Genomic DNA, 11,948 nt, shown 5'->3' on the forward strand with positions numbered 1-11,948 from the left:
ACATTTACTATTTTCAAATTATCAGAGACAAATTAAAATAAATTCAGACAATAAAAAATGACTGTATGTATGATTGTCAATGATCAATATTCATGCATAGCTCAATTAAAACGGTTGTGGGTTTGATTCCCAAGGAACACACATAAAAATATGTAGCTTGAATTCATAAATGTAAGTGTAAATGATTGTTTATTATTTTGCATTTCTTTTAAAAACAATCAATTCTGGTATACAAAATATACTGTAGAAAAAATCCCCAAATCCACAGCAGACACAATTATTTTCTTGTCATGTCTCCCTCTAGTGGACAGGCTTGTTACCGCTGTTTAAAAGCACAATAAGTGAACACAAAATGTCAATGCAGAATTATTGTACAGTATGTGTTATATTCCTGCAACTAACAAGGTAGTTTTCAAGGCTATGAACAACTAAATATTTTTAATCATGGTCAATGAAATGTAGAATGCAGACCCAGTCAGAGAAGAACTAACATTTGAAATATAAAGAAACATGTCTAAACCACTGCTGCAGGACTTGTTTTTTGGTATAGGACACGTGTGAGATGATGAGCATATTAAAAGTATCAAATGTTCAGTACAGGCATTTCCGAAACTGCCCAAACAAGCTTTACTGGACTCATAGTTAGGTGGTTTTGTTAATAAAGTAGCTAGCGTGACTATTCCACGTAGTGTATACAAGACAAATACACACCACAGTAGACTGGTGTTGCTTAGTGGGCACAAAACCTAAAGGGTGTAAGGTTTAAACTCCAAAGAGACCCCAGTTTGTAGACTGTAAAACAAGCATCCCTGGGGAAATGTACTCTCAAAATGAACAATAAAAAAGAAAGCACAACAGTGAAGTATGATCAGTAAATATATCCTGTTGAAAATAAACATAAATGTTTTAAAGGAGCATTTCACATTAATCTTTATTGAAAGTACGTCATATTTATAGTCGAAATGTACCATACACTTCGAATTTGGTGCCTATTTGACTGAGAAAAGGGGTGTTTGTAGTCTCACCCATAGATATGTATAAAGGCTAGATGTCTTACGGCGGAATCTCTAACGGCATCACCTGGCGGCCATCTTACCTCACTTGTAGCATCGAGTTCAATGGTGCAGGTACTCCCAAACGACCACAACCCGCTCAACCTTCCACCGACTCTCAAACGATTTGGTTCTTTACAAACGTTATTAACGTGGCTATAATTCTGGATGCTTTAACATGTTTCATGATTTATTTATTTATTTTTTTATAAGTATGCAGTGTCATAGGTACATCTTTGACGTTTATAACAAACCAAACCGTTTGAAAATCGGTAAAAAATTAAGCAAGCCATGGTCACCCAAAAGCACCTGCATCATTAAAACCCAATGCCACGAGTGAGCGAGCGCCCTGTGGTAAGATGGCCGCCAAAATGCGGACGTTTCACTCAATTGGCCAGCAGCGAGGGCGAGACATCTAGCCTTTATACATATCTATGGTCTCACCCCCTCAACAAAGATATTGGACTTCCTGCTTTCAATGATGCAAAATGATGATTTTTACATCATTGAAAGAAGGAAGTGCAACACTGAAATCTGTATTTCTCCTGTCTCAGCGGAAACTGAGGGATTGATGCATGACCATTCAAAAACATGATTGGGGTTCTAATGATACAAAGCTTAATGCAAATGGGTGAAGTGTCCCTTTAAAAATATAAATGTATAAATGCAACCTAGATATTTTTCTACCAATGTGATCTTTTGTTTTGGAAAAGTTCCTTGAGACAACTATAGAAAAGCAGAATCTACTTTCAAATCTTATCTCTTAAATGTGTTAACATTGTTCACATGTGACAGAAGCGAGTTCATATTACAAATATGACTCACAAATACTCTCTTGGGAGATAATGTCTGAATAATCCAGAAACCTGCGTATGTAAATTGCTGAGGCAGGCACCCGTGACCACAGTGAAGCCCATTTCTCAGCTTCCTTATTCCCGGTAAGTCACAAAAGGAAACGCAAAGTTTTTTTTTAATGATTGCTGATTCCATCAGTTCACTCTTCCATTGATCACGCAGCTGTTTGTCTCATCTTGTGTACCCATCGGGTCTGTGATGAACCCTAGACACGAAGAGCACGAGGAAGTGAGTTTATAATTGAAATATGAGGAAGTAAAACCAAATTCAGGGTTCAGACAAGACATTAGCTGTGGGCACACAATACTATAGCACTGAAATGAAGTAAAACACATAAAGGGGGAAATGTGCAATCATACTATTTATATATATATATATATATATATATATATATATATATATATATATATATATATATATATATATAAGAGAAAGACAACAGAAATGTTCAGCACTAACAATAATGTAACGACCATGGTATATACATACGTAATCTAACTAAATAAGTATGTACATCATAGTATTTATCAAAGTTCAATGGTATTTCTATCATCACTACTTTTTTGTAAGGGATTGTATTCTGAAGCCAACAATTTTCCCTTTCTATAGACTTTGCCCTTTTAATTTAGAGAAGAGATTACATCTGCAGAAGATTTCTGAACATTTCTGTAGATAAACAATAATAAAATGTAAACCACATGCTCATTAGTACTACGCACATTTGCCTACTTTTCTGCATAACCTGAAATTTTGCTCCTGGTTTGTATTGCTGCATCTTTCGGTTGGAGTGCACTTGTTTTTTCTCCGTTTTGATTCGAGTTCATTCAAGGTTACACAGCAGACAATACTGAACATTTTGTTGTATATTCTTCAGTTCATGCTTGTGTGACTGTGGCGGATAAATGTCGTTACTGTCAGGAGGATTGATCATCCCTGAGGCATGTCAAAAACTTGCTGTTTACAGGAACACAGTGGCAGCTCAGGGGACAGAAATGAATGATCAAAATACATTTGCATGTTTTAAGCTTCGTGTTAAACTCGCAGTAGCAGAGCGAAATAATTTCATTTATTTCAATGGAACCCTGCCAACTTCCGGCGACACGAGCGAAAGTGACTGTTGGCGACCGGATGGGGTGTCCAATAATGCGACAAAGTTACAGTGGCAGCTCGTGACTGCTCATCCGAGGGGCGCAAATTCAAAAAATGTGTTCGGAGTGTCATGCGTGTTGCTTGTGTTTTCAAAATATTTGTTTGTTGCGCCATGCGAACCATGTGCATCACGTGTTTTGTCAAAATAAGTGCCTGCTGCACACGCGTCAAAACCGTTTATGATAAAAGAGACGCTCACGTTCACAAAATACGCGCAAGACACTCCCTTAACAGTAAACTCTGATTACGCATGAGATTATGCGAGTATCTGGCAAACGCGAGCGTCTCTTTTATCATAAACCCTTGCGTGTCTGCAGCAGGCACTTATTTTGACAAGACACGTGATGCACACAGGATCATTCGACGCGCAGAACACATATTTTGAAATTACGAACCACACACATGACGGGCTACATACATGTTGTGACAACTTCGCATCAGGCACCCTCGAAAAAACCGGCCGCCACTGGTTAATAAAAGTTTTAACTTTATGCAAATGATGAGTGACTTTCAGGAGCGACTACCAATGAGAGCGAGGCAGTGAAGTTCACGCCATCCGTCTCTCGTCAGTTACTGGAGTGGACGGTACTCATTTGTTTATGACAACCAGATTGATAAGCGACTCCTAACGACTTAATTGAAAAAGATGGGCGACAAACATCGACAAAGTCACTGGTGGTCTGAACCGATTTCTGGCGACCTTTGGCAACAGGAAGTGGGCGCGTCCAGCCACACGACAAAGGTGAAAACAGTTCAACTTCATGCAAATGACGAGCTACTTTCGAAAGCGACAACCAATGAGTGTAAAGCAGTGGAGTTCACATCATCCGTCTTTCGTCAGTTACTGTAGTGAAGAGTTAGGGCCGGTTCACATTTCGCGTCTAAAACCGAGCGGAAAACGCAACCATTGGTTGGTTCTTGTCACATGATCTGCGGTGCGCTTGCGGCATTCTGAAAAGCTGAAATGTTTTCAACTCGATGCAGTGCAAACGCGCCTGAAAAAACGAGTGTGTCGCTTTCGTTATGAGCACGCATACCGCGCGCCTATAACGAACTTGAGCGCGCAAAAGACGCGATATGTGAACCGCCCCTTACTCATTTGTTTATAAGTGTTACTAGGACAACAAGAATTAGGAACGCCTCCTAAAGACCTCATTGAAAGAGGCTAGCGACACACAGTGACGACGGTGTACATGCACAGTAAGTTTCTCGTCATCTGCATAAAGTTGAACTGTTATCAACTTTGTCGCATAGGTGGACACTCCAACGTCCTGTCGCCAATGGTTGCCGGAAATTGGCAAGCTTCCATATTAGAGAAATGCGATCGCGTCGCTCCGCCTTTGCTAGTGGGGGTGTACACGCCGCTTAAGTTTGCTGTGTTTTAATAAAATTAAACTGCAAGGACAGCACAATTCGCCAGGTTTTTTATTTGACTATAAATAAGTACCAAATGGCACAACTCTAATTTAAGACAAGCTGGTTTTAATTTGTGTATGTGTCTGCTTCGTAAAAATTCTGCATCAGAACGGATAAAAACCAAACGTCTAGTGGACATTTCATCGAAATATGCAGTGATATACCTGGAGCAACGTAGTTTAGTTTATGTAGAAATGTAGGCAAAGGGACGTATGGTGAGTGATCCTGCCTTGACATATTTACAATATAAGTATGACACAGAAATTACCCATACTCACATCTGCGAATTTTGATTGGCCAGATGAAAATAGTACAGAGACAAAGGGCTGCAACAACAGCCACACCTCCAGTAACAATCACCATAACGTTGTGGTAAAACCCAATGCAGTCAGAATCATGCATGCTGTCAAGAAAGTAAAATAATGATGACAAAGTGAAAACCAGAACAGCACACAAGACAATGATGAGAAATGTGATTTTTTTAAATGATTTTTATAGCCTTTTAATTTTCGCACACACACAATCTTTCCAAAGGAAGTGAAAGTGTATTACTACTGTTTTGACTACTGCAATATTTGTCCTTAAATGAGTTAAGTTGATTATCCACAACAAATGAAGCCACTGTGAAAATTTGCAGACACGGAAGGTATTTAAAGATTCAACATTTCTGGCCATTATGCAGCTCTGTCTGCTGGTTTCAATAGGTCTTTATTTAAAGATGCATACTGTGACGATGCATACTTACTGTGATGGGTGTAATGTCTGTATTATCATAACTCCAAGTCCATTCGCCACCTTATCGGTAAAGCTCATCGCTCCGTACACAAATGCACCACTTTGCTGTTAAAAAAAACAGATTTACATTTTCCCATTAGCACTGTTAAAATTGTTTAATTTTTTTTATTTTAAAATTTAAAGTAAACACTCAAAATCGGTTTTGAGCTAACTGCGCACTGTGAATTTCTTTTATAATACAGATTTTAAAATCTAATTTTCTTTTATTGTGCAATTTTACATTCATTTGTATCATTGGTTTTTATTGTGATTTAATATATTTTTTACTGTTATTTTTATTATCTTTTTTCTGTGTTTACCACTCTTTGTGAGCTAAATAAATAAATAAACTTGACTTGCTTATTAAGAAAAAAAATGCTAGGCTACTGTATGCATATCATCTCCTTGAAATATCAAGTACCGTTTGATCTCCGATGAGATTGGCGGTCATGGACAGTGACATGACCAGAATCACAGCAGACCCAGACCCCAGCAAAACGGCCGCTCCGTAAACCCGCTGACCCATGTTCATGTCCAGCAACACCCAATAGGAAAACACCATGATTGGCAAGAGGCCAACAAAATAGGTCATCTATCAAGAAAAAATGACGTTGGATACATTTCTTCCACTTTAATTTAGCGTCCTGAAGCATAAAGAGGATAAATGTAACACTCACAGATGTGCCAATCCGTTTGCTGACAGGCTTCATAACCAGGGAGGACACCAACCCACTGACATACATGACCAGAGGAATAGATGCAATAAAGTTCTGAAAAACAGTTGCATAAGATGGTGCATAAGAATGCTGAATTGGCAGAGGATTGCTTTAAAGGGACACTCCACTTTTTTAATTTTTTTTACATTTTTACAGTTTTGGAATCCATTCAGCTGATCTCTGGGTCTGGTGGTACCACTTTTAGCATAGCTTAGCATAATCTATTGAATCTGATTAGCCATGAGACCATGCTGATCAGACCATTAGCATTGCACTAAGAAATAACCAAAGAGTTTCGATATTTTTTCAGTGCCTGAAAATAGTCCCCTGCTATTGAAAGTAACCAATGGGACTATTTTCGGGCAGTGCGTAATATCACTACGCCTGCTGCAGCCATGTTACAGCAACAAAGTCCTTGATTAGTACGCCGGAATGAGAGTATAGTTCTTAGCCTTATCGGCCTAGAAAATTGCAACTTTTAATTTTCCGTTGGTCTTAGTTCACGATTTAACTACAGAAGTGTCAAGTTTTAAATAGGAAAAATATCAAAACTCTTTGGTTATCTTTGAGCGCGATGCTAATGGTCTAATCAGATTCAATGGATTATGCTAAGCTATGCTAAAGTGGTACCGCCAGACCTGGAGATCAGCTGAATGGATTTCAAAACGGTAAAAATCCAATGTTTAACTCTAGGGGATTTATTTTGTGCCCATACGTAAATTAGATTTCGGTAAACAAGTTCAGACAGTTCCTCATAAGTGTCTACTAAAAGAATAAATGTAGATTTAACATGCAAACCGAAAGGTGATTCAGCCATAATTATTACGGCTTTCGAATTAATAAACTTCCTTACCTTTGGCAGTGATAAGGAGTTTGTCAGATACATAGGGATGTAGGTTTGGGACAAATTTACAATCAGTCTTGTGCACATATATAGTAAGGCAACCTGGAGAATTGCAAAAAAAATATTTTATTTGCCTTAGAAAAATATTGTGAATATAAAAAAAGTAAAATTCTCTGAAGTGATCACCTGGTAAAATGCAGGCTCAATAAGCCAGTGCTTCCATCGGAGCAGAGGTCCAGATGTCCGAGAAGATCGGGGGATTAGAGGCTGACACTCCCCAGCTTCAGGTTCACTGTTCTGAGAACAGACTCTCTCTTTAGTCCCCAGATGAAAGATGATCGAGAAAACTGTACCAATGCCCCACACAGTCAGGGCCAGATACTACAAAAACACAAATACTGTATGCTTAGCCATTTCATTTTGTAGTATGTAGTAATCCTAATTTCATGCATGCTTTGCATTCTGATATCAAAACTGTACATTCCAATATCATCTTAAAAATCATAAGTCATGTTGCTATATGTATAGCATTTGAAATATCTGCAGTTACTCACTCTGAATGTAGTAACATCAGCCCAGCCCAGATTCTGTGAGCCAGATGGGTCACGCAAATCTTGTGACTGAAAGTGAAACAAGAGCCATGCCACAGCGTATACAGTAATATTGGCCACCACGTTGAAAGCATACCTGCACAGGCACAAGATGATAAAACTTTAAAATCATCCGGAATAATACCGCCAAGAATGCACCTTTAAGACAAGTTGGAGTATTTTTATCAAATGAGGAAACAACATCTTGCAGTTTCCTCTTTAAGCAATGATCCGTGCCTGATGATGTAATGGAACAGATTTACTCTAAGATTATCATCATCCCACATTACTATTATTGGGAGCCAGTCAAGGAAAACTTGCCTAAAGTCATTTTGAGTAAGTCCATGTCAAAGATTGATATCAAAATTAAACTATGATGTTTCTAATCTTATCATTTGATTATGAGACTGGATTTCACAGACACGTGGGTCACAATTTTATACACACAGTGGTTGGTTATGTCTGTTTTCAAGGTAAGATACCTGTATGATGTGAGTTCTACTTTGGCATGCTCACACGTGACCAGCTCGGGGATGAGTGACAGGTGGGATATCTGAGTAGCAGCCCAACCAAACTGGAAAATGATAATGAAAGGGATGGCGTAAATGAGCACTGCTGTCTGTGGGGTGTCTTGATCGCATCCAACACACGGGTTGAATATGAAGGGAAAGGAGGCAAACACACACAATGTTCCTGTAGGGAGAAATCGACAACAAATTGAACCAAATGTAGTTGAGAAATAAAATCTAATTTGTTTTTTGTACATTGCATCCTTGATTCCTAGAGATTTTCTCAATGTGCTCTGCTGCAAAGAGGCTTTACTGAAAACAAAGCACCTTTAGAAAACCAAAATACAGCAGGCATCAAGTATGTCAGGCAGAATTAGGATAAACTCAAAAAATTTGGGTTGTTTCAGCCCAAGAGGTTGGTTTAAAATAAACAAAAGATTATTGGTTCGATACCCAATAAAGGGGTCGAAGCGTATAGCTTACAAGAACTGTAAATTGCTTTGTTGGATCAAATATGAGATTTATCCAATGTTTAAAGTTTTAAAGCAAAAAAAATAAAGAAATATTGACATCCTCGTCAGCTGTAGTTAGGTAGCTGTTATGTTCATTCAAGCAGTGGGCTGTGAAATGCAAGTGCAGTAGTCATACCCACTAAATGCCAGGTCTTTCTTTTCCCGTACTTTCCGCATCCTGCCGTCCGATCGGACTCGTATCCGATGAGAGGAGTGCAAATCCCATCCGCGATCTGTCCGATCAGAAGTAACAAACCTGCGTTTGTGTCCTCGAGACCCACAACTAAATGATAATAGACCAGTAAATAAGTAAACCACATAGACGCGCAGAGATCGTTGAAAAAGTGACCGACGGCGTAAGTCAGTCGCCGGCAGATGGGTAAAGTTATCGACTCATCCGACATTGTGAATAAAAAAATGAGCGTCTCAGTCACGGTTGAGATTTAGCGTTAAGACGCGTTGGCGATTTGCGGCATCACGCAGACTTCCAACCTCACAGCAGCGTAGACACTAAAGTAACAGAAACCGATACATTTTGCCTTCAGCAGCTCTCGTGAAATATAAACGCTTTCTTGAATTAAAGTTTGGATCCCATCCATCGCAAGGACGGATGGAAATACACGAGACTTTAGTGTTGAAGCAAAAGTGAAATTGTTTCCATAATCTAGGATCAGCGTCCAGCGGTCTGTTTTCGCTTTCTGACAAGACACTATAATAGAGCAATAGAGGGCGGGGGATTTACCGTGACATGCTTTTATTATGGCACGTGCCCCTTTACAGTAAAAAAAACTGTACCTTTTCTGCAGAGGTGGACACAACTTGAGTATTTTAGTTACATTTTCCAAGGATCTGTGCTTTATCAGTGTGTTTGTCTTGGGAGAAACTGACTTTACTAAAAAATGTTCACTACATTAAAGCATATACTTTTTATATTGCATATTAAAATGTATTTAATACCTAATTACATAAAAATAGTGTACTTTTACTTTTCTTGACTTCCATGTGTACTTAAATGTTAAATATAGACCAAAAACTTGAAATTATGAAATATAGTGGAGTAAAAATTATGATTAAATGCTTAGGAATGTATGTTTTTCAAAGAAAAACACTGAAAAAATATGAATACTTGAAAATTTACTTTTATGTATAAAGTAAAAATATTTAAGTAGTGTCCGCCTCTGCTTTTCTGTCGCTGGGGTGATACTGGTGGTACCCCTATGATTCCGTTTTGTACCGTTACACATGTGTATAAAACATAATACAATGCAGCTGTACTGGGTACATTACTGTATTTTAAGAACTAATTGTGTACAGTTAAATGTTTTGTACCCCTAACATTTAGCTGGTAAAAAAATTGTTCCTTAAAAGTACACAGCAGGTCTTTAGGGTATAATATTGTACCTCAAAAGGTAAGCTATGACATTTCAATCTGTTGTATACCCATAATTGTACAAAAATGAACCTTTAAAGAGCACCTATTGTCTGATTCATGTTTTTACATTTCCTTTGGTGTGTAAGTGTGTATTGGTAGTACATGTTAACAATATACAAAAAGTAAACCGCAAATTAAACGCTGAGTTATAATCTCCAACGTAAATCACTTTTTCTTGGACTACAACCAACACACAGATTGTAGGCAACAGTTTACTTCCTGGGATTGGTGATGTAGACAAGACCACATTATAATAAATCCTCCCGCGTCGCAGCCTGTAAGTTAACTTTAGCAACAGAATCTTTCAAACATGGTAAGTAGCGTCACATTTCCGGCTGATGTCAGAGGTATTCAGGCCAATCACAACGTACAGATTAGCTGGCCAATCAGTGCATTTCAGGAAGAGAGTGAAATCTTGAGCTACAAAAATGTAGGTTAAGTGGAAAATAATGTGTTTTTTTAACCATAAACTACGCAAACACATTGTATTGTACAAAACACACAACATAATGTTGTTTTTTTAGCAATGAAATAGGTGCTCTTTAAGGGTAGCACCCCAGAGCCAGATAAGGTACAGTCTTGTAAACCTACTTTTTTTGACAGTGAGGGGAAATAAATTAAAGTCATTGTGATTGTTTCGTTTTGGTGTTGTCAAACTTTTAAATGTTACAGATTGTTATCTTAAATAGCAAAGTGGAAGTAGTCTAATACAAGATAGGGGAGAGTTGCAACACATTGCATCGTCCTCAGTTACACAAGACTATTAAGATTAGACCAAACTTTATTATATGTTACAATTCACCTCTGTCTGATATTGCCCATAAAGATGATAACATATAGTAGTGACCCTGTATGTGAAATCCAGTCTCTCTCGTAATCTAAATGTGTGATTACGGGCATCAGATTGATTACAATCTTTGTGATGGCCTTACTCAGTCAATCTTAAAGAGATATATTTTTACAGAACGTTATTAACATTATATAAGGAGTTACAAACAGGTGTTTTAGTATTCGTTGTAAACTTGTGGACACATTTTTCCAAACGCCTCACACCCGTATATTCTTCCGTTGAGAGCTTGAATAATAGACACTCCAGCCCAGTTGGTGGCGATAATCCACCTTTGCCAATTGCAAGAATACAAACAACGTTCCCGGCACGGAGTAATACCGTACCTCACAGCACATCTAATACAAATCAATGGAGTTGGCAAAAACTACGATAAAACCTGTTGGAATGCGTCTTTTGCAGCGATTTTTGTGTGAGCATATCAGTGAACACCCCTAACCACTCGGTGAGTTTCACGTCTTTGTAAATGAAAGTTTAATGCACTTTAGGAAGGATTGTTCCTGTGCACCTATACAGCCATTGTTGAGGCCGGAAGTGAAACAACAAATACCCAAAAATTCTCTGGCCAGCATCATATGTCCAAATTTCAGTCAAAACCGTTTTATTTCATCATAAACAATCTGAAAACGGCTTTAAGTGTAAATACCGAACTTGTCCTTTAATCTCTATATTTCAGTGTGACTCCAGAACAATGGAATTTCTAAAACCATCCCCACCCTAATAACCATTACAAAACATCTGTAGGCACACTGAACTTAACACTTGCTAAGATTGTCACTTAGTAGTCAAATATTTCTTGGTATGCTTAAGGCGAGGGTCTAACTGTGTACAGTAAGAGGGAGTTTTCCCAGACTGTCCCACTGAGTATCATAAACAAGTTTCTGATTAAAGTAGCAAGTCTGGTTGCAATTGTCCCTTGTTGTGGCTGTTCCCCGTCTCCCAGCAGGGCAAACTGCCAGTGAAAACTGTATACAAACTAAATGTAGTAACATGACTACTTCCTTTACAGCATGTAACAATTATGAAACATTTAAATGCATCTTCGGATTCAAATATATTTTCAGATGCGTGACAATCAGTGACTACATGGATTTAGCCATCATATGACATGACAAGACAACAGTCACATGGCCATCAGAAACAATAATTATGACATCTCACATAAAATGTTATACTTGCATAATAATGGATTTGTCCCACTGTAGCTTTAATCATTATGCAAGTATGAAACAGCACCTATGGCCAACAAAAC

At 38.2% G+C, this 11,948-nt stretch overlaps 1 protein-coding gene across 1 annotated transcript; it reads right to left on the reverse strand.

Moving 5' to 3' along the window:
• Window positions 1–170: 170 nt before the first annotated feature.
• Window positions 171–9,204, reverse strand: mfsd12b (major facilitator superfamily domain containing 12b). Its single transcript, XM_055168100.2, has 10 exons — window positions 8,554–9,204; window positions 7,879–8,089; window positions 7,361–7,493; window positions 6,993–7,187; window positions 6,816–6,908; window positions 5,924–6,016; window positions 5,668–5,838; window positions 5,218–5,312; window positions 4,751–4,875; window positions 171–2,112 (listed from the first exon to the last, which is right to left on the reverse strand). Exons 1-10 carry the CDS (start codon window positions 8,819–8,821, stop codon window positions 2,042–2,044), a joined length of 1,455 nt encoding a protein of 484 aa, XP_055024075.1. The 5' UTR covers window positions 8,822–9,204; the 3' UTR covers window positions 171–2,041.
• Between the last annotated feature and the right edge of the window lie 2,744 nt (window positions 9,205–11,948).

Source organism: Misgurnus anguillicaudatus, chromosome 5 (genome assembly GCF_027580225.2).
Source record: "Misgurnus anguillicaudatus chromosome 5, ASM2758022v2, whole genome shotgun sequence".
NCBI lineage: Eukaryota > Metazoa > Chordata > Actinopteri > Cypriniformes > Cobitidae > Misgurnus > Misgurnus anguillicaudatus.

Bases quoted from the DNA above. Each gene is read 5' to 3' on its own strand.
- mfsd12b (XM_055168100.2), bottom strand. From the start codon at position 8,821: ATGTCGGATGAGTCGATAACTTTACCCATCTGCCGGCGACTGACTTAC. The intron at 7,188-7,360 runs GTGAGTAACTGC...GTGTTTTTGTAG, and splicing joins CTGATGTTACTACATTCAGA to TATCTGGCCCTGACTGTGTG. The intron at 4,876-5,217 runs GTAAGTATGCAT...CTTTCTTGACAG, and splicing joins CAGACATTACACCCATCACA to CATGCATGATTCTGACTGCA.